At 42.2% G+C, this 26,060-nt stretch overlaps 1 protein-coding gene across 3 annotated transcripts; it reads right to left on the minus strand.

Annotated features, from left to right (window-relative positions):
• Positions 1-1,597: 1,597 nt before the first annotated feature.
• farp2 (FERM, RhoGEF and pleckstrin domain protein 2) lies at positions 1,598-25,329 on the minus strand. Of its 3 annotated transcripts, none has more exons than XM_011614448.2 (27): positions 25,232-25,329; positions 24,501-24,721; positions 19,099-19,203; positions 18,691-18,733; positions 18,534-18,612; positions 18,228-18,325; positions 17,862-17,976; positions 15,959-16,106; positions 15,782-15,877; positions 15,485-15,648; positions 15,303-15,371; positions 14,791-14,848; positions 14,433-14,688; positions 9,515-9,693; positions 9,329-9,418; positions 8,770-8,903; positions 8,615-8,696; positions 8,304-8,541; positions 8,028-8,158; positions 6,817-6,885; positions 6,642-6,731; positions 5,921-6,003; positions 5,728-5,846; positions 3,611-3,750; positions 3,191-3,298; positions 2,956-3,107; positions 1,598-2,870 (listed from the first exon to the last, which is right to left on the minus strand). In XM_011614448.2, the coding sequence occupies exons 2-27, from the start codon at positions 24,699-24,701 to the stop codon at positions 2,777-2,779; spliced, it is 3,141 nt and encodes a 1,046-aa protein (XP_011612750.1). In that variant the 5' UTR covers positions 24,702-24,721; positions 25,232-25,329; the 3' UTR covers positions 1,598-2,776. The 3 variants fall into 3 exon arrangements, 2 of the variants coding, with proteins under 2 accessions (XP_011612750.1, XP_011612749.1); XM_011614447.2 differs by lacking the exon at positions 3,611-3,750 and adding an exon at positions 5,415-5,578; XR_965363.2 differs by lacking the exons at positions 1,598-2,870; positions 2,956-3,107 and adding an exon at positions 5,415-5,578.
• Between the last annotated feature and the right edge of the window lie 731 nt (positions 25,330-26,060).

Here is a 26,060-nt window from a genome sequence, read left to right on the forward strand (position 1 = left end):
GATTATGGACCACAATATTACCTGCTTACTAAGATGTAGCAAATTGAAGCTTTATTTTTCCTTTATTCTTCATGGTAAATGTGTGTTTCCTAATCTGAATTACTGCCAGGTTAAACTGTAAAGTCAGTTTTAGAAACCTTATATGTGTAGCTTAATAAATGTGCTGGTGGCAACTTTTAAAGTACTTCTAATGTTTTAGAAACCAAAGTACTATCATGTAAGTCACAAGTACTGAGACCTAACCCTCTTCTTAGTGAGAACCAATTGCCATTTTTTCAAAGAAATCCACACAATTGTGAGTAATTGCATGAGTAAATGCATGTTAGGTACAGCTAGGTGTTCCCTCAGCAACATTTTCTCAGACATCAGGTTACAAATAATTAATAAAATCCAGGGTTAGTGACAGTGAACTATTCACAAATTCACGGTCGTATTTTCTAAAAATCTGCATCTGATATTATAGAAAGAACAGGTATCTGAGCCAGAATCATACAACCACAAAGTGACTATCGCAGGGTCCGGTGAGTTAAGCAAAGTCAGCTGTTAGCGAAAGGCACCGCTATTTTTTTTTTGTTTAACATTGCATCTGAACATTAAATATCCATTTTTTAAAGTCATTAAAATTGACCCACAGATTAAACATCTATACCATATATGTATAGGTTGAGTGCTACCACATTATAATTATTTAAGACCAACAATACAATTTGATATTAGTAAAGATTCTTATTTTATGTTCAGAAAACAGACCATCATTACAATCAGCTATTGTTTACAATACAAATGCAAGCTCTGAAATCAAAGTGGAGACATACAGTATCCAAGCCTCTGCATACATTGGCTCAGTCTGCTTTAACCAATAATATGTCTGTATTACAGCGTTGCACCACTAAATTGAGGAATTTTAGATGTTAATCATACATTTAGATACAACCATTTTAAAAACCAAAGCACAGTACTGAGCTTACTTTCATTCCAGGCTGTTGTGAAGCAATATTGTTTGGGCAACTCCACACCCTAGATTCAGAAGGAATCTGTTCTAGCACCTGAAACTCATGCCCTTGGCAGATGAGTAATTACATCATTAAAAGGAAAGTTACCACCACACCCAGTGCACACTGTGCTGACATGTACTGGGAATGCTCTCTGTTGCGTGGGACTGATATATTGACACAACTAAGAGCCCAGTGACATGTAGATAATGCAGAAATTCAGAGTCTATAATCCGTCACGCAGTAATAAATCATTCTCATCAGTTAAGGGAACAACACTCCATGTTATTGGGTAGAATATATTAAACCAGTCTACAGTGGTAGCCTGTAGTAGTTTCGGACAACACGCAATTCTTGTCCGGTGGCAACAGCATCTGCATTTTAGTGACACTTCAAGATTGTCAACATTCTATCATTGTTTGAACTCACAACTGCTGTGTTCTTCCCATATGGCCTAATCTGGACAAGTTACTGAAAGGTGCTTCACAAATCACCTGTGCTTGTTCAAATTGTATAACTGAAGTTATTAAATGCATAATTGTACAGTATATGCACTGTTACATTCCACTACAAGTAAAACAATCTTTAATGAAAAGTCAGACAAGTAATAATTGCATGTATTTATTTGTTAGGTGTTAGATGGAGTAACAATAGGTCTACATTTGTGTATGTAGGTGTACCACACCGGTGCCATTCCTCGTCTCGTCTTCTTTAGGCGCTTTAATCCCTTTCGGGGTCACGGGGAGGGCACACAATGGGCGAAGGCAGGGTCCACCCCTGGACGAGGAGGCCCTATATGAGCATTTGCGGGTTCTGAAGGTGTTCTGGTGGCTTCCCGTGCGACCAGATCAACTTTCACGTTTTGTCTGCAGTGGCGCACAAACCGGGAACCCTCCGCTTCTCCGCCCAGTTCCCAACAGACTGAGCTACCACCGCCCACTATGATGCCATTACAGGAAATAAATAGGAGGAAGAAACTGCACATTAACTGTTCATCAGAAAATTTCAGAGGAATTTGGGAGGATTTCAATCAGCCGTTTTAGTTATATTCCAGCGGCTGCTCAGTACAATCACACATGAATGCACGAAAACACATTTCCAGTCTTCAGATATAAAAACAAATAATATTGGTACATGTCAGATCACTGTCTTCACCTATAAATCCCATTAATTCTTAAAGCAACAGTCTTTTTGACAAGAAAATTACTCTTAGAAATTAAGTAACTTACACAACCACACACTAAATTGCATTTCGCCGTGCTGTTATCCCTATATACAAATATAACACACATCTGATTACACTTTTAACAGAAATGTAGCACCAAACAGTCTACAACGTCGTGTAAGTAATCTGACTGAAGCAGAAAAGCCTTAACACTTTAAGAAATATCTTCCTCCCTCATCTAGAAAAGAAAAGGTAATGCCATTGTCAGCAGTTTTCATATTTTCTCCGAACACCTACCAAAACTTTCCAAGAATCTTTCTCATCACCTTCACAACTGACCCTTCTCCCTTCACTCTCCACATCCTGGATATCCTCTGTAAGCTGTAACTTAGAAAAGAGACCTAAAATTTAAGCCTTTTAGGTTGGTCCCACACAACATTCCCCACCAGATATAGAAACAGAATATTTAATCAAAATATATTTTCCATTTTCCTTCTATACTGCAAACAATTCCAATTAAAAACCCTAAAATATCAACACTGGCAGCATTGAGCATCTTTACTTTGCGATTATAGTGATAACTGGACCAATGTCAGTAAGGCCCAGCCTCCAAGAGCCTTCACTTTCCATTTATCTCCACAGGACTTCCTTTGGGAATGAGCAAACTCATCCGACCTGTAGTGCTGGCTGCACTCTTGATCACCTCCATCCACCTATAAAGGCAACGACACAATGTTAAAGTGTTCCTGCGGAACCGCAACGCTGCTTATTTCCCACTGTCAGACACACTTCACGTACCTTTCAAAAGTGTATTCACTTTCTGCCCTGAAGAAGTACACATGGGACTTAAACTGCAGTTTGAAGACGTACTCCTTGTGGATGCTGTCCGACTCCTCAGGCATGCCGACTGTGTAGCCGAGCAGAGGCAGGCTCGCCAGTGGGAAGTCGTCCTACAGCAGAGATGCATTTTGAGATGAGAAGCTTCAATCAAATGGTTGTGCGCTGATAAAACTAATAATGATGCAGGTCTGACCTGGTGAGTCTTATAGAAGAACAAGCAGAAGTTGGTGAATACAACCCACAGTTTCTGCCAGCCATTACTGTTCTTGAATTTCCTTAGGAGATAACCTGATAGCTGGTTCTGTAAAGAAGACAAGTATAAATGTACGTTGGGGTGTGTGTGTGTGTTTGCCAGCGGTTAGAAAGATGAGAATTAGAGTGCACACACACTAATAGACCATACAGCGCGAATAATTGTAATCCCAATAGGGTCCTCACCTGCTGGACCTTGTTTATGGATTTATTGTAATGGTTCACTTTAAGGATGCCCCCTTATGCTAGGCTTCGTTCCTACTTTTTTAATTTTGTTAATTATCTATCTTTAAGATGAATTATTTAAATTTATAATAAACCATTACTGGTCTCTTCTCTCTCTGATCTTTGAGACTAGTACCTGGTTCATGTGCAGATAATCAGCGAGAGAAAGGTTCTGGTTTCGGTACCAACAAACATGTGTTATAGTGTTTGGTCTTTGGCCTTGTCCAAGCAGATAGCGTGGAGGAAGCTCTGGTGAGACGGCCGAAGAGCCAAAGACTGAAAGGGCGAGGAGACAAAACAAAGAGTGTCATGATGTTAGTGGATTAGTTTGTGGAGGAAGACGTGGGAAAAGGGAAGAGTTTCTTCTGTGATCTATAGGGAAAGAAGGTTAGTGTCAGATGTGACGACCTCTCAAAGCGTGCCCTCTTTCAACACATTCTTGCAAAAACTCAGTTTCGTTTAGAGAACCAGACACAGAGATGCCACATTCCTGTCACATACTGCACAACTATGGAGGGACAAGTAGATCAAATGTCAAATAATCCCAAATTTAGCATGAAGAAAAAGAGGAACATGGGATTAAAGAAGCAGAAAGGATTAACAAGAAGTAAAAGATGTTATTCAAGCCCAAAGCGATACAGGTGTCCTCACTATCCTCATTATTGACAAAAGAGATCACATTACTCCTGTACTGGCGTCGCTTCATTGGCTGCCCGTTAAATTTAGAATAATTTTTAAAACCCTTCTTTTGACCTACAAGGTCCTCAGAGGCCTAGCTCCATCCTACCTGGAGGAGCTAGTGATACCCTATCAGCCCAATAGACCGCTCCGCTCTCAGAATGCTGGTCTACTTGTGGTCCCCCAGAGTCTCTAGGAGTGGAATGGGGGCCGAGCATTTAGCTACCAGGCCCCCCTGCTATGGAACCAGCTCCCTGTCCAGGTACGGGAGGCTGACTCCATCGCTACTTTTAAGATCAGACTCAAAACCTTCCTCTTTGAAAAAGCTTATTGTTACTAATTCTGCAGTTCCAGTTACTATCATGGACAGACAAATTATCATACTTAGGGGGTCGTCTAAAGGCCTCTGTCACCCCACTGGGTCATGGTTTCCTCTCCTCTCCTCTCCTCTCCTCTCCTCTCCTCTCCTCTCCTCTCCTCTCCTCTCCTCTCCTCTCCTCTCCTCTCCTCTCCTCTCCTCTCCTCTCCTCATCAAGCAGACTAGTTATGCTGATTCTTGTGTAGTTTTTCTGCTTCTCCCCCCCCTATTTATTTACAGGTATCGCCGCCCTCGGGGCTGCAGAATGACCTCCGGCCCCGCTGAAGTGATTGTGCATCATATTTTTTGTGTGTGTTTCTGTGCTCTGTGCCTCTCCCTCTCCCTCCTCTCCTCTCCTCTCCCCCTCCTCTCCCTCTCCTCTCCCTCTCCTCTCCCTCTCCTCTCCCCCTCCTCCTTTTCCTTTCCTTCTCCTCTTCTTTCCTCTCCTCTTTCCCCTCCTCCTTCTCCTTCTCCTCTACCTCCCCTTCACTCTACTTCTCCTCTCCTCTCCTCTCCTCTCCTCTCCTACCTATCCTATCCTATCCTCTACCTGTCCTCCCCCTTCTCCTCTCTCTTTACCCAGCCGGCCATCAGCAGGAGGGTCCCCCTACATGAGCCTGGTCCTGCTCAAGGTTTCTTCCTGTTAAAGGGGAGTTTTTCCTTGCCACTGTTGCTTGTCTGGGGTCAGGCCCTGGGATTCTGGAAAGCGCCTTGAAACAATTTTGATTGTATAAGACGTGCATAAATAAAGATTGATTGATTGATTGATTGATTATTCCACCGTTCAGGGATAATGGCAGCCACGTAAGAAAGTCATGCAAGAAAGGCTTTTGAAGGTCTGTTAACGAGAGGTGGAGAGCCGACATGTGTGCGTGTGCATGTGACATGGGGAAAGGAGGAGTACCTCCACAGCAAGGCTGTGATCAGACATAGACACACTGGTGTTGCGGTGCCAGCACACATGAATGGTGGTGTTGGCACGATGGTGCGCCTGCTTATCCAGAGATGTGTGGGAGGAGTTTATGTCATCCTCCGACTCTTGCTCCACAGAAACCTCATCAGATGATCCTGGGGGGGGGGGGGTAATGTTATGATTATGCATTATTGTCAGGAGGGAAAAAAACAGAAAAACACTGTCCATCTTCAGCTGTGGGGTGAAATTAATTTAGCAGAATTTTGCCATACGCACAGTTGCAAAATAGCAAAAAAAAACTCACGGTTGGAGTGATCGCCCAGTCCAGGGTCAAGAAAAAAGCTGGACTTATCTTGAGACTTCCTAGCCATGTCGATAGCAAAGTTCAAGTCTTCAATCCACTTCCCCATCTCCACCTTGGAGCTGGAATCGTACAGACATAAGTTAAAAATAAATCCTTCCACAATTACTGGAAATCAGGACATCTCTGCTCTCACCTGGCAGCCACTACTATGGTTCTCTGTGCAGCGTAGATGGTAAAACAATGGGGCACCGACCACTCATTTTCACTCTCCTCAACCTATGAAATAAATACAAACCACAAAACATGATCACATAGAAAGCATTAAACATCCTCAAAAATAATCTATAAAACAAGGACTGAAGGGAGTTTGGTTGATGGTTCAGACAGATCTGCTGCTACTAAATACTTCCTGCCTAAACCCACTGATATTATGTGCACAGAAATATCAGCAATGTTTGAGACGTCATTTAAATGAGCTGCAAGGATCAATGTGCATCCTGAGCGATGCTTTAGATTTACCTACAAAATACTGGAGAAGAAAGGGTTATGATGGGTTTTGGGTCTATGAACTGGCAGACTTACCGGTCCATCCAACACTATGAGCTGCAGCCAGGTGTAAAGCAAAAACATGCAAGGTTAGGAGACCTAGGCCCCTCCTTTCTCAACACACTGCCACACCGATTCAATAAGACTGACAAACACTAATGTAAAGCTCGCACGAGGTGTTTCCAGTATTCTGGCGTAGCACAAAGTAAGAGCAACCGTTTGAATTTGAATCATCTCTATAGTTAATAACAGTGCTAATCAACATCGGTATGACATGTTTGTTAATGAATAAAGCATACAGAAAAAGAGCATTATGTGTATAAAACTTGTCAATCCATACGCTCCCCATAAAGAGTGAATCTACTTACTATCATTCCATGAAGTGGCAGCTGACCATGTACTTTAAACTGATTGGTGGCTGTGACTCCTTTACTTGTGTAGAGAAGCATGTCTGAGAACTGGAAAAGATAATAAAACCATATGGCAGACCAGTTTTTCCAAGACTAATGATCATTATTTGACTTTAAACAGCTCTATACCCACCAGAAAAAACATTCTTTGCTGCAGTCCCTTCTTGGTGAGCTTGTAAAGACAGCCCTCCCGTATGAATTTCTATGGAGAAAAAGATATTTGTGTTTCACTGCAAGCGTGCACATCCCAGCATGTTTAGAGGGGCTTGCCAGTTAAATACTGTATGTAGGTAGTGGAAATCAGTCAATCAACAGACAAAGTGACAGACAATGAATGAAAATACTTAATGTGGTGGGTCATTACAGGAGAATAAAATAAAATATTTTATGAATGAAATGAATGAAATTTCCTTGTCAATCTGGGAGCAGCGGCCACAAGTTAAAGGTCACCCCACTGTTTATATCGAGACTTTGGGACGTACAAGTTACCCAGAGGAAGGCAGGGCCCTGCTGAAGTGACGGATTGTTAAAATATCAGGTGGACAGGAGCCAGGACATTATTGGTTTTGAAAGCAAAAAAAAGTGTCAAATGAATCGAAAATGAACCGAATTTCCTTGAATCGAGCAGCCAAAACCGCCACCACAGCTTCCAGAACAGCTCCAAGAAGCCACCGTTTTCAGTGCAGGTTTCAGTTGGGAAGAAATCCAGATCTCGTGAGGTGAAAAAGTCAAAGGTCAAGGGTCGTGTTTGTAAGTGATGTGGGATTAGTGCCACGTGGAAAGAGCCTCCCCGCCAGTTGGGAGAGCTGATAGACCAGGTGGAGGCTTGCCAGCCGCAAGATCCGCACTGCCCAAAAACACGGAAAACAGTGCCTCGCTGCTCTGGGTAGCTGGCCTGAGCTGCCAGCATTCACTGTAATCCCAGTTCCTCTGTGCAAGATTGAGTTGAAGGGCGGCAGAGCTCGTGAGGAGGTGAGGCCAGGTAAGCCTTTAGCTAAGTGAGGACTCCCCTGTGCTTACTGGGTCTCCGGCCATGAGGCAGTTAGGAGGAAACACGGCGTAGACACGATGGTATGGACGTCAGGACAGGTGGAGGGTTGTCCTGAACCATCCTTCAGATGCACAAGTGGACAGATTACCCAGAGAGTCGGATATTCAGATAGTGAAAAGAGCTGTGACACATCCAGGGAGCCCTACAGGTACAGGGCCAGCCATACATGGGCGTGCATCTTGTTGACAATCGTGCTTTCTTAATTAACATGGATGTAGGACACTTTTGCCTAGACATCAAACAAAAGAAAAGACAAATACATGGGAAAAAGCCCAACGTAAAGTTTCACCTACCCTGCCAGGTGCTGTTAAGTTCTCTATTCCAATTAGATCCCTCTGCAGCTCCGTCAGTTTCTGGAAATTCTCCAGTCGAATGAGACTGCTCTGGAGCTGAGTGGCTATGTCAGTGACTTCCTTCAGAGCCTCTGGAAGCATAAACCCAGATAAGACTTGACCAAAAACAGCTGGGACGCTGTATTTATTTCCGTACAAATGAATGTTTTCACACCGTTTCACATGAATTATCGACAGATGCTGTTGATGCTACAGACAACACTGATTAGAACTGACCCTTGCAGTCATCGTGATCGCGGTGCATGGGAGGGTAATGTTTGCACAATCTCTCCAGGATGAGCTTGTAGTGCATGAGACGCTGGATGGGCTTGAGAAGGAACGTGTTGAGGGGCAGGTAGCAGACCTTCTGCAGTTCAAACTCCTTGTAAACGGTCTCCAGATTCTTCAGCCTCTTGGTAGCTTTCTCCAGCTCTGTTAACACCTCATCGTGTTTCTGTAGGTAGCTAGTGAACTCCTGATGATGTCAGAATGTAAAGTGTAAGGTCTGGGGCATTGTGCTTCAAAGAAACTGAGCAAATCCTCCGTACCTTCAGCGCACCCATGTTCCTCAGCATCACATCTCCAATCCTCTGGTAGTCACCTTTGACATGAGCGTTGGAGCGTCCCTCCCTGGGGAAACATTAAAAATGGGTTTTTAACATAATCATCATTTGAAAATGAAGTAAAGCAAAGGAGAACCTACCAGAGAGCCAGCCTCTGGTCCAACTCTTTGAAGAAGTCTCGGTGGAACTCATATATGGGGTCAATATTAGAAAAAAGGAGGGTCATCAGGCCTTCGGGCATGGCATTTTCTTTGATTACAGCACTGCGGAACCACTACAAGTGGAAGACAAAAACAATAACTAAAATGAGAGGAAAACTGGGTGTCTAAATCACATCTGCATTTGCAAGGTTCTTTAATTTATGCTAAAGTTATTTTAGGTAGAAAAATAGAGAAATTGAGGGCAAAAAACCAAGATGAAAACTAAGACATGACCTATTAAAAGTGCAAGAAAAGGACAGAGCTTAATCTGACAGGCGATAATGTTAATAATAGCTTAATGATACCTCAAGATTAAACCCATTTAGCATTATTATAGTATCCTGATATGAAGGACAAACTGTTTTCATGCGTATTAACAGTCAGAGATAATTGCTACTACTAATTGTGAATATATTTAAAACACATTTATGATTCCGAATTGTAATATTTACCTGTGCTTCAAGCACATTTGGAAATCAAAAACTTTTTAGTAACTCACCACTGTGATGACCTCAAGGTCTTTAAGGTAAGTCCGCTCTGTAGTGAGGATTTCTTTGGCGATAAAATAGGCCTTGTCAGTTGGATAACGCTGAAACAGAAACAAAGTAAGGTTCAAAACTGAGCGATGGACAATCCAACCACCATCAAAGGCACGGAATGGAAATTCAGCATGTTAACAGTCTACCTTCCTCCTTCCCTCTTCCTCCTCCTCTAGCCTGACAGTGCTGCCCACCTCACATAGATTGGGGCTTTGCAGCGGCGATGGGGCCTGGCCAGACAGGCTGAGGTTTGACATCTGGAGAGAGGGTGAGAGAGGACCTTTGGAGCTAAAGGGAGATAGCTGAGGGCTGTCCACAACGGAATCTGAAGGAATTCAAAAAGAAAAACTGTATGAATGGTTAGATTTGAATCGACTTTATCAAGATAACTAGAAAAAGAACAGCGCACACGCCCATACCCTGCCCGGAAACCCCATTTATTGCTTAAAGGACCACCTTCTACCATTTTTCAAGCATGAAGTGACTAAATATGGACAATGCTGCCATCTTTTTTTCTACAATAATCCCAGTTCCATTCAAAATGGTGGTGCAACAAGACCACTCGCACCATGAAAGGGGAGGCAGAAGAGCAGACTGAGGCAGTAATCAGTCCCAGTTCCCCCTGCCAATTTTTAGAGATCTCTACAAACTGGCCCAATGGTTCTTTGCCAAGTTTAACAAGCCTGTTGCTGATTCACATTTCTGGCTTTTGTTCTTTTTGGTAATTACAAAAATACTTGACTGTGCTCTTTCTTATTTCCTGGTCAATGCAACTGAAAAATGTAGGAAGGGAGAGGAAAGAAAGAGGGGGGACACGTCTCGACCCAGAAACAATTAGTGATTCTTAGTCCGAAGCTTTGTCAGGAATGTGCCTGGTCTGGATGACAAATGCCCATTAAAATACCAGAAGCCCTGCAGGGAGAGACGCCATGGGTTTAAAAGAAAAAGTGGAAGCAAATAGCACAAAGAGGGAAGAACCTTTTCTGGATTTAAGCAGAGGAATCTTGCCTATGAACGAAACCACTTCCTAGCAGGTGACTCGTGCCGTTTTTAAAAACAGTCCAGTTTCTCTATGGAAATGTCACCACGCTTGTCCGTGATCTAACGGGACAGCGAGGACGTTGCGGTGAAGGCAACTAATGAAACAAAACAGAAGAGGGATCTCAGAAGTTATATTTAGAGTCCAACGACTTGGTAAATTTGGAATTTAAAGTGGATCATGTGGCTTTTTCCTGCCTCACAGATAAAGCACAAAGGGTAACATTATCATCTGAACATGTCTGGAGCCAGAATGCCGTTTTTTTATCCCCCAATTAACAGAACGCAAAATTCAAACACCATAGCAGTTCTAACAGCTGGATCCTGAGAATTGCCTTCAACTTTCCTGCATCCCGAAAAAACATTTTTAGTCTGACATTTATGGTACCAAAAAGTGATTACTTTATTCTTAGTGTGAAACATACAAACATTAAGTTGTAACAGTAAAAAAAAAATAAAAAAATAAAAAAATCAGTATACATGTCCAGGAATTACTGAATATTACTTAATTCCTAAAGGGCCTCAGCGTAGCTGGAAAACTGTCACCCCACTATTAAATAGAGTGGTAAGGAAAGGAATAACATGGCAAATAATTAATCAAGGCTAAAAAAAGAAGATACAAAAGATCAGATAAACTCATTCTACACAATATTATGAAAATCCCCCTTCCATACCTAAAATCTTCCATCCTTCATGGTGACAATAAGAGCTAGTGAGTTTAGATAATTAGGAGCAAAATTTCAAATTCAGTTAGGCCCCTTGCCAGACGTTCCCTAGGATTACCGGTAACAAGAAACTATTATGGGATGAACATGAACATACACCTGAGATGCACAGTGAGGCAAGTTGCATAAAAGTGAAAGTGCTTGAAAGCACTGGTGCAAGGCAAAAAGTAATACAGTAAATGCATACTTTAAATATCAATGCAACAAAAGGTTGGACTAAAATGGATTCAAAGCTATTTTGAGGAGACTGCAGCGACTAATCAAGAGTTTTCCCTTGTTTGACACCAGTAAATTCAAGACAAAGTTGACAAGGCCACATATCAGCCACAAATAAAAAGTACCATTAACAGACATAAACGACCGATCAAACGTTGCATTCATGTTCCCATAAGACGACATATTACAAATCTATCAGAACTCCAGCTAGTCAAGAGAAATTCTTACCTAAGTACCTGTGCAAAACATCCTCATTTCCTTCCAATAACCAAAAGTCCATGTGGTAGGTATGTTGTGCAGCAAAGTCATGCTGATACAGACCATAGTATGCACATAATATCAACCTCTATCTGTGTACCGATGCTTCACTATATGCATTCACTACTATATTGAGATTGCAGCTATAATCTTTAGATTATGTTTGTTAAAAAGAAATATTAAGTACCAGTGTGCCATCAGTAACACCTTTTATTAATTATTCCTACAGGAGCACCAAGGAGGAAGATGGTACATTCAGGGGCAGGTATTTTATTTCAGAATTGGTGGGTACATTAAACAGGATATTTTCTCAACTGTAATTATTGAGGGGGACAAGAAAGTTGCAATTACACATTGAGCAAAAAAGTGCTTACAAGTGGTAAACTGAAGGGGAAAATATCTCTATTTTGAATACTTGAAAGGCAAAGATTTTACTAAAGTAAAAAAAAAAAAAAAAAAAGCATATTACCTAGATAAAGTCCAGTGACTTTATCTGTGCTGCATTAAGGATTAGATTTTATGCAGCTAATTTATCTCCATATTTGGGCTGAATCTGAAATTTTGTAGTTTGACTATTTGCTACTTTCAAGTTCTCCATCGTTTATAAATCCAACCCTACAACAATTATAACCGTGCTGTGTTTATCCATGTGTATAAAACCCCCCAAACTGCCAAACATCAAAACTCTATTATGTGCTACTTGCTGAACCAGAAGAACGGCACTCCTTCCTGCCTGATGCATGTAGTGCACCAGCTGGGCAGAGGATCAAACCCCCGATTTTACCTACAACTAACACCAGTAGTTTGAAAAATATGTCATTTTTAATTACAGCTACATAAAATGGTTGATTTGGATTTTGGGGAAACGATTCTAAAGTGTGATTATTCCAGGTCCGGTGGGTCTGGACCCCCTGTCCCCCTGTTATTCCGCCTTTGGCTACATTCATTCACTGCTTACATTCTTTACCTTGAGAGCAAGCTCTACTGCATGATCGACTAATGTTGAGATGTTTGGTGAAGTTTAACAAAGATGCGCGGAGAGGGCTGAGTGACACCTGCCTGGCCAGCAGGTGGCAGTAATGCATACAGAAACATGGTGCAGCTGCAGCTCTGAGGCCTACATTTAATAAACCTGGATGACTTTCACTTTTACCCTGAGATTGAAGTAGAAAAAGTTTCATGCTTGTGATCTACAGGAAAAATTAATGTCATCTAGGAAATAAGACATAAGGCAAATTATTGTCATTATAAAGTAATCTACTGCACTATATAAACTTTACTATTAGTAATGTAAGTACTTGGTAAATTAAGATATCACATTTTAGTTGTACTTGGTCAAAACAAAATAGGTAGGATTCAACATAAAATACTCTGAATAAACTCTATTTTTAAAAAAATTATAACTTCCGTTGAATGTGCAGAAGCGCTGATGACAGGCAACCTAAAGGCAACTAATATGGTATGCAAACCTAACAAAATTGGCATTTGTTCACGTGTACATTCATGTTTTAATGAATCTGAAAAGGAAAGATAAAGCACTGGGTGTTTTGCGTTACGCAACTTGATTTACAAAAAAATAAAAGCACTATAATATATAATAGGACCCAGGCAAGGGTATGCCAGGTCAAGTCACTGGGAGAACAATGACTAGATTTGCTAAACAGATTTTTTTTTGTCTTTTCCAAGTTATAGACTCATGTTAAAGGTGTATATAATAAAGATGTGCAGCTATTAGATTGGAGTGCAAGCTATTGGAAGTCAAGTGCAAATAAATGTTCTATTGTAACAGCCTTTTACAATGAAAGGCTCTTTGAATAAGGGTAAACTATCCAACGGTAAATATGGTGCTGACATGGTGCCGCCAAAGTATTATTTCTATAATATGGAGTCGAGTGAAATCCTATGTGTGGATTATATTATATTTGAGAGGATCCAGAGATGTCTGCGAGTGCCAAGGCCTGCAGGTTCTGGCACTGCAGGATGAAGTTCTCTAATCCACTGCTCCCCGTCAGCGGATTACTACAAAAAAGGTTCTGCTCGGGGGGAAGTACGCTATCAGAGCCCCAGTCAGAGTCTGAGTCGGACTCACCGTTTCCAGAACCCTCAGTGGCAGTGGGTGGGTAGCTGAGCTGTTCCAGCTGCTCCACCAGGTCACTAAACTGCACAGCAGAGCTGCTCTCGGAGCGGACAGAGTAGGCTGGGAAGTTGACCATTGAACTAGCCTCTGAGTGGATCCCAGAGCCGGGCAGGCGTAACGAGGAGGAATCGTGGCCCCCGTAACCCACCGACATGGACTCGCCTGCAGAGCTGAGCCCAAGGTTATCCAGAGAACTGCACTCTGAACGGTTGTTGACCAAGGAACTGGTCTCAGAATGGTCTACAATGCCATCAGGGAAACGATTGCTGCTCCTGTTTAGGTCTTCGATGCCTACGCTGAACAATCTATTTTTGCCGAGGTCAGATTCCTCAACATAATCGTACCGATGGACTTTATCGTCGAGTCTGAAAGGGAAGGCCTCGGCCCCTCCACCATAAAAAGAAATTTCAGTGGGATCGTCGTCTATGAACTCTTCAGTGACGTGAACTGGAGAGCTGGACATGGAGAACATGGGATGTTGTTTGGTACGCAAAAGTTCTACCTGAAAAGCATCAGGGGTAAAAGCGCCTTTCCTGTTTGACCCGCTCCCTCCCACCATGCCCTCAGTTGCCCTTCTCCCACTGAAAGTATCCTCATTGCCATTTCTACATGGCTGTGATAGGGAGGTACTGCTCTCTATACACACAAACATGGGACTGCAGTGTCCTACTGCCTGACTACCGGGGGCACCTTGAAAAGTGTAGTGAGATGGGATAGCAGCCTTGACTGTTTCATCCTTCAGAGGGCTGGGGATCCTGGCAGCATGAGGTTGGGAATGAAGCGGCTTCTGGAGAGTTGTCGGAGACTGGTTCAGTGTGGGCAACGGCCGGGGATGAGGTTGGACTTCCATTCGTGGGACAATGCTTGGGTTGTGCGTTGGGTAAATAGACACAACAGCAGAGGGAGGGGAGCCTGAAGCCTTCACGCTGTCATTTAATGACAAGCTCTAAGACAAGACACACAAACGACAACACAAAGTGTAAAGTTAGTGGGTAGAATATGTGACGCTTTGAGTTTTCACACTAATTAAACCTGGAGTACAACTGACTTGTGGTGGCGCTTCAGTGGCAAAGGAGCGAGCAGACATTCGTACTTTACTGTTCCTCCTGAAATAGAGTTATTTCAAAACATGATTGTGGTTATACACAGAAAACAGTTACCGCAATGTCACCAATAGTGGGCAAACTGATTTTTAAAAGGTTGAATTCATCGGGGTAATGAATAAATTGACATTGTAAATGTCTCGATTGGGAAAGGCTGCAAGATCAGGTATTTTAGACCGCACCCATCAGCAAAGAATAGACTGCAAAAGTCCCCGAGGGACTAAAGTTTATCGACACATGTATAATGCAAATTTTCCCTAAGCAGTTTAAAATGGGATCTGTATGTCCTGACAGAAATGTGCAAGCATAATTTGAAATTTTAGGAATATTTGTTCGTACATATTGGGTGTGTCTGACTGAGTAAATTTAGAATTGCTGAGAGAATTCTCCACATTATAAGTCAGTTCATCAGGTTTTGCCCAACTCTACTCTGCATATCGTGTGTGGAAACACGCACCTTTGATATGGGGTTCTTTTTGATCCATTTTCTCGGATAAACTCCACAAGTTGCTTCTGGGTCCTTCCACTAGCAAAGGAATTTTGAATAATAACAAAAATAAACAAAGAAAATGTATTTAGATGTCACTTATGTTTCTCAGGAAAAGGATAACAGTGAGTAACAGTTTCAATGACAAATACCTATATCTGAAGGACGAGCCCCGAGTGAAAAGGATAGCTTTGGTTTTGGGCTGGGGTTGATCAAACAGCCGAAAAAATGAATGGTATTCCACACAAATCTTCCAGAATATTTTACACTGGTCTCGACTAGCCATCAAAAACTCCAGTGTGTCCTGATGGGGGCCCTAAAATCAAAATGACAAGAATGAAGTCACAGAGTGTGATTGGTGTAAGACTGAGACACGAGCAAATAAAAAAGGAAATATTGAACATTTGAATCAACAGATACATCACTCTCATCTTTTAAATATTACATACGTGAACTTCTGGGTGGAGCTTGATAAGGAACCGTTTTCTCTTGAAGCTCAGCTTTCGCATTTTCGACCAATTAAAAGTGTTTATTTTTGTGTGGCCCTGTGGGGGGGAAATGAACTTTAAAACAAACTAAATCTTTTTAACAAAAGCAAAAGGGGTCATGGCAAAGGCTGGAGTTACCTGAAAAACATGAAGGCCCATGTGAGAAACGGCCAGATTAATTTTGGTGTCCTCCCGGTCAGCGGCTGGATGGAAACGAATGCCATACATCTCTAATTTACGAGCAATTTCCAGGATCTGGAAATCTGACTCAGCGGGAGTTTGACCCCTGAACAAGAAAATATTACAGGAACAACTACATTACCACCATCTGTGGATAGGTTAAAGTAAAAAGACGCTTATAAAAACAGTAACACAAGCATTTTTCTATGATTTAAGAAATATTTCTAGAAGCAGATAAGATAAATGCATGATCAGAACATCAGACACAGCTGCTTCTTTATTTTTATTTTTTAAATAGTATAATATTTAAAGGCAGGCTGCATTTTTGGTCAACAGGAAATGTAATTATATCAGTATCTCACTAATAACATTTTAAACTTTAAAGCAAAAAAATTGCATTTCTTAGGATGTAAAAAAGACTGCATTTTTGCTTTTATAAAGAGTTAATATTGGCCTTTTCAGGATGACAATATTAATTGGAAAATAACATGACTTGTTTGAAGTTGTGTGTCGTTAAGTCTTGACTAACTAGGGTCTGAAAGGTCTAATCCAACACCAAGCAATAACAACCAAACAGCTTACAAGGAAGACATATCAATCTTATCATTGCCACATTCTAATTTTGTTCATCCGTTAAGCAGCAAAATCTCCTTAAGTCCCTCCCCAGCCAGTCTACTGTGGGGGGCGGATGAAGCTTGAGACTCACTGCTGGTGCGTCTGCAGAGGACATTATTATGGGACTAGTTAAGCCACTTCTTATTAGAGCCAGTGGTCCATAATATGCATTAGTGCAACTCTGCGGTGATAATGGGATCTGTAGGTGTCCTACAGGTCATGGAGGGGTTGTGAACGCCCACAAGCGGTCGATAGCTACCGGTAGGTCACACTGTGCATAGCTCCCGCAGTCTGAGGCAGAAACCACCTGATGCTCCACAGTAGCATGGGCAAGTAGGTTATTGACCTAAAACTATGGGGAGAGAAGGGCAGTAGCAAGAATACCCAGAGGCTGCAAACATGCCTTCCCTTGAGGAAACAGAGCCAGCAGACTCAGGGATGGGTGTTCTTATCTTAGAGGCGGAGGTGGCTGCGGCAGTTTAGTGACTCCACAGCAGCAGCATTCCAGGGACGGATGAGCTCTGCCCCCAAGTACCTTAAGTTGCTGGATGTTGAAGGCCTGTCTTGGTTGACATGCCTCTCAAACATTGCGTGGACATGAGGGCAGTGACTGTAGAGTTGGTCCCCATCCTTAAGCCCTTCCAAGGTGGCTGATCCAATCCTTGTATTATATATGAGTGTGTGCTTGGCTCATATTGTGGGCAGGAGGTAGAAATATATAGTTATATAACTAGTTATAGCGATGCTTTTTAGGAGTAGCGAGATGGGTCAGAGGGTGAGGGTGAGAATTTAGTCCATCCTTTTTGAGAATGATGTCCTTTCGGCCAAAAGGATCCCTACGGTGCCCAACAGCTTTCGCTGGAACAGGCTGAGTAGCGAGTGGCTGGGATGGAGATCAGCTCCTCTAAAGCCTAGACCATGGTTCTTAGCCAGCTCAGAGAGCAATAACGGCCCCCAGTGGGTGAGCTCAAGTATCACAAATGAGCAGGAAACAGATTGTGAGGTTGACAAATGGACTGGGGCAGGATTTACAGCCCTGCAGACACTGACCCAGTCTGTTGTGGTGAAGAGAGAACTATGAAAATTAAAAACAAATGGATTTTTTTTTTAAAAATAAAAATGTTTCATCTACATTAATACATGGATTCGCTGCCTATTTCCATCGATTACGTGTTTATAGTTTGAAAGACATTAGTTCGACTCATTGTTCAGCTTTGCAACATTGAATAAAGAGAAAGAAACATACTGGTGCCTGCAGTGGAGCTCCATGATCCTCTCCTTTACCTTCTCTTGATAAGGCAAGAATTTGTTCATGCACAAAAAGTTCATGTCTGCTACATCATCATAGTCACCAATTTCCGCTATGGTGGAAGACAGCAAAAGCACAAATACATTTAGAAAACAGTACATTTATAAACCAATATCAAAGTTGGGCTACATCAATAGTCAAGTATTGATGATGTCTACCCTGGATATTTCATTTGATTTAAAATTTTACTTCAATTATTTTTCCAATATTTACATTGATAATATAAGTTGTATTAAATCGATATTAGATTCAGGTTCTTTTCAAATCTTTCAGAGTGGGATACACTAGTTTTTAAACACCTACCCTGGACAAGGTGAGAGACCAGCAGTGCTCCAGTGTTTTCTGCACAGATCAATCTGCCCTCCATCAGATCTCTTTTCATCTGCATTGAGAAGAGGTATCTGTACAAAGGTGTAGAGTCTTAGTCTCCACTCAGCTTAACAAAAAACACACACATTTAATACACTTTGGTAATTTGAGTTGATTTGACCAATCAACCCTTTAACAATCTCCTAAATCATAATCGTGGACTAGAGCAATAAAGTGTAACCGCTCTCAAACCTGTTTTATGATTAAAGTAGAACCTTGTTAGCTTTTACAGGCTCTCACCTGGTGTACTCTTCTTGGAGCTGACCAGGGTCTGGGGGGAAGAATTTCACTGCCAGTCTGAACATTGTGTTTGCAGGTCCTAGAAAACATGGAAGAACCATCACTGGATATCATCACTGACTGAATACTCACAGTAATAATTATAATATTCACTCACTTCTGACTTGTTTCACAATAGGTTTTGCGGGTTCAAGCCAAACCTAGAAAGAAGCCAAAAAGATTTAGATGTTTTTTTTTTAGCATTTCACAGGTCAACTATTTTTTAGATGACAATAAGACAGTCATCACTAAAGATAAGGTTTGAGGGTTTAGTCCTGGTCCTTCAGTTAAGGCTTAAGTTAGGTTGATAGTTAGGCATTTAGATGTTAGGGTTATGTAAGGAGGCTGGGTAATGTTTTTTTAAGAAGGTCCTTACAAAGATAGAAGTACAAGGATGCATGTGTACATGTTAAAGAAGCTGAACTGGAGTCAGAGACAATTGATGTTGTGTCATCAAGATGCGAGATCTGACGTAAACTCAACTCCATGTTTCAAAATGCAACAAATCCTATGTTGGTGTGCATACCCAGTTCATCTGCATGTTCTGAAACTCAAGGCCAAAGTAGTCACTCTCCGTTAGGTTGCCTCTCGAGAAAACTTCAGACAAGAGGGTCTGTCCAAGAGCTTTAGGCTGAAAACAAAGACAGAAACAAGGAGTTGTCTCAGCACAAGTCCACACAACTATACGGTGCATGTACATGTCTGGAACACTGTGTGTAATCAGCATAGTAGCCCTCAAATACAGTAATGACTCGGAAAATTAGAACCAAGGTTTCTGATTCACAGAGTGTCTTGAGACAAAAGCCCACATTTGAATACAATGGAAGAACCAATTTTTCACAGCATTTTCTTAGGTTTTTGCCAAATTCTGACAAAAGTAGATGAGACATGTCTGTACCAAATTGTGTGAGCAGTTGATCTGTTTGTTTTTGGGTTCAAATAATGCAGTGTTTGAAATGCATGATGCAAAGACTATATTTACATATGTACACAATATTACTGAAGAAAATATGGAAATACTATGTTCTGAAGACGTAATTTATGTCTTTTTCATTAACTATGGTCTGCATATGTAGTACAAAGTGAATTCAAATGCTTCTCAGGACTACTTTCAGAGGAGCGTGTGGGAATTAAAAGGAAATAATCCCGTCCAACTCGTACGGTGCAGCAGAAAACAGGAAAGGTAGGAAAGCTTCTGGGGTCGACCTTCTCTGCATTCTGGGGTTTGTTTTCACTAAACTAATTACCATGTACCAAAGACACGCTGCACTTGAGGTTTGGAATCAAAGCCTCCGAGTTTTTGAGAAAATTATAGCTTCAAACATCTGGTTGTAATATACAATGGTATTTTTAAGTGCTTATAAAAACAACTGCTTACACTGTAAAGCAGAGAGCGAACGCCAGAAGACTTAGTGCAGTTGGTCTTTTTCTAACCTTGATATGATCAGATAGTCTTAATTGAGGAGTCAGAAGTAAATGGATTACCGTTCATCTAAAGGTGTTCTTAATACTTTCTGTGAGCTGGGTGAGAGTGCAACTTAGCCCACTATAAACCAACGGCATCAGCAAATAAACACAAAAGTATATCATGTCTTGCCAATATCGCAGCAACAAAAACGTAAGAAACAGTTTTAATGGGTCAGGGACACTTAGACGGGCTGGTCACTGAAGACAGAAACAAAGTTATTCCAGCAAAAGAACAGTTTAACCAGATTAACCCACTGAAAATGGGCCTAAGCAATCACTGGGATTGCTTATGTTTATGATTCAGTTCATTCAAAATGAATGAATAGAACACAAAACACTCTACTCCCAAGGAGGAATAAATACTATTCTAGGAAATTCTGTAGAAACACACACTCTTCTTACTAGCAACATCCTATTTTTTATGTCACTTTTTGTACAGTACATAAACATTACTTGCTGTTTATCAGTTGAGCAAATGGAGGATAAAATCGTCTTTAAAAAGGCATAAAGTTACAAATAAAACAATATCTTGACATTTAAATGATTTCGGTCTCCTCCATTTTTAATATGAAACAGAAAGAAAGGGGAACCAAAGAAAGCAACACCCCGCTGCATGGTCATTACCCTGGTAACTACGCTGTGGGATAACACATGCAATTAATCAACCTAGATGCACATTCAAGCCTCGGAACTTGTTGCTCAACCAACTAAAAGCCCACCTGGCATGTTCACGTCTTCACACGCAACTTGTGGCATGCGTCAGTCTCATCCCCGAGCTCTAACTGTAAGACAGGTCAACGGGTCACCCAATCCAGCTCTACAAGCAGCAGAGATTATGACAACCAGATGTTTCTCTGGGAAACAAATCTTTGTTCAGGAAAAAACACATGGTGGATTTGTTACAAGCTTACAGTCACTGGAACACCCTCGGTATTCCGATGGATAAAAATACCACCCCACATAGTTTTCGTGTAGGCTCTGGGAGTAGGGTGACAAGTTAGGCATAGTAGGTCATCTTTAGCCTCAACGGTGCATCGCTACGGTTGTTCCGGACTTGATCGCAGCCTTCTAACCAGCCCCGAGCAGTGCCTTAGTATAGCAGGACCAAATCTAATGCTAAACAATAACCACCGCCGCCATCAAAAGGTTGTTGCACCGAACCAGTTGCCATTTGCAAACACTCACACTGGGAGGAGCACCTATGACATTATCAAGGAAGCTGCTGGAGAAGGTCTATGGGAGGAAAGCGTCTTGTTATACTCCAGTACAGCAACGAGAAGGGCCAGAAAGTGCTGCTGAGAGTCATCAAAGGAGAGTCAGTGGGACCAAACTCCTCTCAGCCGAGGACATATATGAGGCACGCCGTTATAGTGGGGCCTTTAGGATCACTTTCAGCCCTCTCAAGCAGGAGATCACTACATTCCAACCATTAGACTAAAACTTTCATCAAGGTGACCCACATTCTATTCTCATTTAATTCCTACACAGTGACGACCACCTTCACACTGTTGATTGTTGACTTGACTAATAATAATAATAATAATATCTGTACCAATTTATGTTCTTTTCCTGGCTTTGAGACGTACACGACCAACAGTTGGCCAGTGTCTTATAGTCATATAAACATGGTATATTTGTGCACCTCCGGCTCTCATTACTGGCACCACATGGATATTTTCCAAGCAGAAGAACTTTCCACACAACATATGAGAACAGCTACAAGAGTAACAAAGTAGGGGCCCTTCCTGCACACACTACTTTTTAAAATCCAATATAAAACCAAAAACCTTTAACATCTTTAAAAGGACAAATAAGTATTACCTGAAGCAAGTGTTATAGAATTATTGTGAATCAGACACAACACAGCAGCATGTCTACCCAACTAAAATCACAGATACATCCAAGAAAACATCACAACTTATTCATCATGTAATATTCTCAAATGACCCAAAAAGAAAATCTGTGAGTTAAATTCCAAAAATGTCCCGCATGTCCCCTCCTCCACAAGAGCAGCTCAAACTTTGCCACTACCGTCTTAACTCTAGATGCTCTGCCCCCCTCCCCTACTGTCTTAACACTAGATGCTCTGCCCCCCTCCCTTATTAACTCTAGATGCTCTGCCCCCCTCCCCTACTGTCTTAACACTAGATGCTCTGCCCCCCTCCCTTATTAACTCTAGATGCTCTGCCCCCTCCCCTACTGTCTTAAAACTAGATGCTCTGCCCCCCTCCCTTATTAACTCTAGATGCTCTGCCCCCTCCCCTACTGTCTTAACACTAGCTGCTCTGCCCCCCTCCCCTACTGTCTTAACACTAGATGCTCTGCCCCCCTCCCTGATTAACACTAGATGCTCTGCCCCCCTCCCTTATTAACACTAGATGCTCTGCCCCCTCCCCTACTGTCTTAACACTAGCTGCTCTGCCCCCCTCCCCTACCGTCTTAACACTAGATGCTCTGCCCCCCTCCCTTATTAACACTAGATGCTCTGCCCCCCCTCCTCCCTAAGCTCCTTTGCCAGCCCTAAAGCACATCCAGGTTCCCTCCCACCAGCACCCTGATTGTCATGCGTTTCCACGTCCCACTCGGGGCTTTTTTTTTGCAACTTTGGAGCTGAAAGTTCAGGCCAGCACAGGAGCCGCTATTAAGTATAAAAAGAGCCTGTGTTTGTGGCCCTGCCTCCCCGTCCAGTGACCACAAGGCTGAGCTTTCTCCTGTGCTGGCTGCGGGAGGAGCTAGTGGACAAGAGCCATGCGAGCAAATGTCTGACTCCGATGAGTGTGTGAGGTACCTGAAGTAGCTCACGAATGATCAAAGCACACATGCACTGATTCAATCTGCCTGTTCAAGGTCAACACGACCAACGCTGCACACTCAGACCTCCACAGCCTCCTAGACCATAGCTTTATGGAGCGGAGATCATCATTACAATGGCATGCGTTTAATTCAGTTTTTCATAGTCCTGAAAGGGATTTGTGACGTAAAAACGGCCAATTTGGCAGGTTAAACAATACAGACTAAAGCAATGTTGTTATTTGAGCAGCTGAGCAACTAAAATGACACAAAGAGGGGAGGCAGCCCCATGAATACCACAGCCATTTCAAAATTTCTATTTTTACAAAGCAAGTAGGCCAAGTGGAAGAAAAACTCCAATTACAATCCAGAAAAAGCTTCAAACACATTTACTGTAAGGACCTGTGGTCCCAGAATCAAAGCTAAGGACACAACATCTTGGTGTGCACACAGACATTTACAGAAACATGCTCGCTAGCGCTTAGCAGAAATAATTAGCAACACGGGCAGTCCTGAATATTAGAATGTCAAAGACCCTCGTGTCCACAGGAAGCCACCTTTTACATGACAACTGGATTACTGTCACTCTGCTTTTGTACCCGTGTATTTCTGTCAGGCGCCGCCTATCAACGGCAAGCCCACAGCCTTTTTCCAACCTTTGCTGATGGTTCTGTTGCATATGTATCTGCAACGTTAAATACCTGTTAAAAAACTATTTTTCCCCATTGTTGCCACGTGGAAACCGTTTGGTTTCATTTCCAGCTTAGTAACTGACCTAGTTCCAGGTGCAGAGTATAAGTGACTCAGTACAGTGTAATAAATGGCCATCTCCTGCCAAAAGAGGGTGCTGCAGCACCCTCATGGTTCACCTTTTAGCACCCTTATCCAAGTTGATGCTAATGTACTGTAAGTGTCTGGCACAGGTGCTAATAACCAGGCACAAATATTAGAAAACGCCTGCTGTGCAGTACCTTCAAATGAAATAAGCACAGTCCAAGTTTTATACTTGGGTAAATAACACAGCACACAAAGTCAAGGCGTTGCAGCAGACATTGACTTCTTTTTAACGCCACTTGCAGACCCCACTTTGACCTTGACTGACGTTCTCTTACCACAACAAAAGACAGGAAATGTTCTCTGACGGAGTGGTTTCCTTATTGCTTCCCATTTGCCTTCTGATTGGTTCGCAGCAAGCTTTTGGCAATGGGCCCAACAAAAGGAAAGTGCTGTCTCAGCACAGCAAACCATCACATTCTTTAATTGGACTAGACAACAGAATCATTATTCTACACACATGGGCTTGAATAAGAAGTAAATATTTTGTCCCATTTTTGCTTCTTGTCCTGGCACCTCCTGCTACCAGAACACCTTCCTAGTTTTTGCCCCAAACTGGAGCTGAAACCAACAACCTCCTGCTTCTGATCTCAAGCCTACAGCCGCTCCATTCCTTGAGTTAAACTTAAAAAATGTAATCTTTATAAAGCACCCTGTTGACTTACACCATGTTGCTCAAATAAGACGCCTTAAGGAAGAAGGGATTTTAGCGCCAAAGCTTATAAGACAGCTGTCAAAGCCCAAGCACACGCAATCACCGCTATATGTGTGCCGATAAGACAAAATGTAGGCTACTGAGCTTCAAAGTACAGACTTATCCTTAGGGGGGACACTTACATCTACGTCAAAGAACTCCTGACAGTCGTCCAAGCCATGCACGCGTATCTGTAATGATTTAGCAAAATTTCTGTTCCCGCCGATCAGGTTGCTACCGGGGCTCTGACCGGGCTCCAAAGTACTGATACCGGGGCTGAACTGGGCTCCCAGCCTGGTACCAGGGGTCTGGAGGACCCGGAAGGACCCCTCAATCTCCCCCATCTCTATGCTGGAACTCACTCCTGCAAAGATAAGAAGCACAATGGACAATATTAGGTTAAAATTGGCCAATTTGATCCAAATGCCAGTGGATAAATTGACTGTTGCAGGATATCGGATGATAAAATAGCTTTAAGAGTCTTTGTGTCTTAACAGTGGATACACGTAATGAAAAACTACCCCGTAAACTACCAATATTTCCAGCTGCTTTCAGTCGGTCTAAGGGAGTTTCGAGTGGCTTCGGGACAGCATTAAAAACTAAAACAAAAAGTTCTAGTGTGTTAACCATTCGTCTAATTTCTGGCTTCGAAAACCAGTACGAGGGATAGGTTTATAAAGTTTTTTTTAAATTAAATTAAAACAACACTTTAGTCTCCAACAAACTCCGCCAAGGCTGGGGTTTAAGGAGAAACGCAGTTTCGGACTCGCGGTAGTTTACCGACTAAATGCAAGCCGAATAATTGGTAATCTACGGATTTCATTTAGTGAAAACTACGATGCCAACCCCGTAAATAAAAGTTAAATTTCCCTACCTTTTGGACTGTGTACAGATATAAAAGTTAAAAGTTTTGGAGACCGAAAAGTGGACTCCAACAGTCCATGGTCGTCGACGTCGGCCAACCGAGCACTTGTGCCGACGCTGCTTTGTGATTAGCTGACACGGTTCCATCGCTCCCGCCCACGACTTCTACCATTGGTCAGAAAAGGGCAGCTTTGGCCAGATGCCCCTCCCCTCCGCTCCTGCAAATAGACTTAATGTGATGTGTCCATGTGTAGGTTCTCATTATCCAGGTCACCGTAATCCAGTTAAGGCCTCTGGTCCGTTAAAGAAAACGGGAAAACCTTCATCAGAGACGCTTCTTCAATTAAGATCGTCAGACCTCGGACGATCAGTACAGTTGACCCCTTAAATTTAGCAGAGTAGTAGTGGTAGACAACTTAATTCTGTCCATAAAGTTGTCTGCCAGAAGGGAAAGAGGGAGAGAGAGGAGGGATGACTTGGTGTGGTTTCTCTGTCGCTTGTTCTCAACTGTTTTTGACGCATAAAGAGAGAATCTGAGCTGTTAATACAAAGTCTGTTAATACATTTATACCAAAAGAAGTGCCAAGTCCCCTAAGAGTCTTTAATTTCACTATGACTATAAGTTTATGTTTTTATGTATGTTTTGTTATAATGTTTTAGTCTAATGGTTGTTATTTGATTACTCATTTAACAGGAGGCGATTGTTTTTTACCCTGTTCCTCTCCTTGTCTGCATCTAGATCTTGATTTTTTGTGATATTGACCAACTATTAATTTGCGGTGAAGGGATTAAACCATGTGGTGTGATGTTATTCATCAGAAGGCTCCGCTAGGACAGTC

This window comes from Takifugu rubripes, chromosome 20, assembly GCF_901000725.2.
Source record: "Takifugu rubripes chromosome 20, fTakRub1.2, whole genome shotgun sequence".
In the NCBI taxonomy this organism is placed as follows: domain Eukaryota; kingdom Metazoa; phylum Chordata; class Actinopteri; order Tetraodontiformes; family Tetraodontidae; genus Takifugu; species Takifugu rubripes.

Coding starts and splice junctions, on each gene's coding strand:
- farp2 (XM_011614447.2), bottom strand. CDS start 24,701: ATGGGGGAGATTGAGGGGTCCTTCCGGGTCCTCCAGACCCCTGGTACC. Junction 8,904..9,328: donor ACCTTGAGGTCATCACAGTG/GTGAGTTACTAA, acceptor TTCCACTTGTAG/TGGTTCCGCAGTGCTGTAAT. Junction 2,871..2,955: donor AGTGAATACACTTTTGAAAG/GTACGTGAAGTG, acceptor TTGCCTTTATAG/GTGGATGGAGGTGATCAAGA.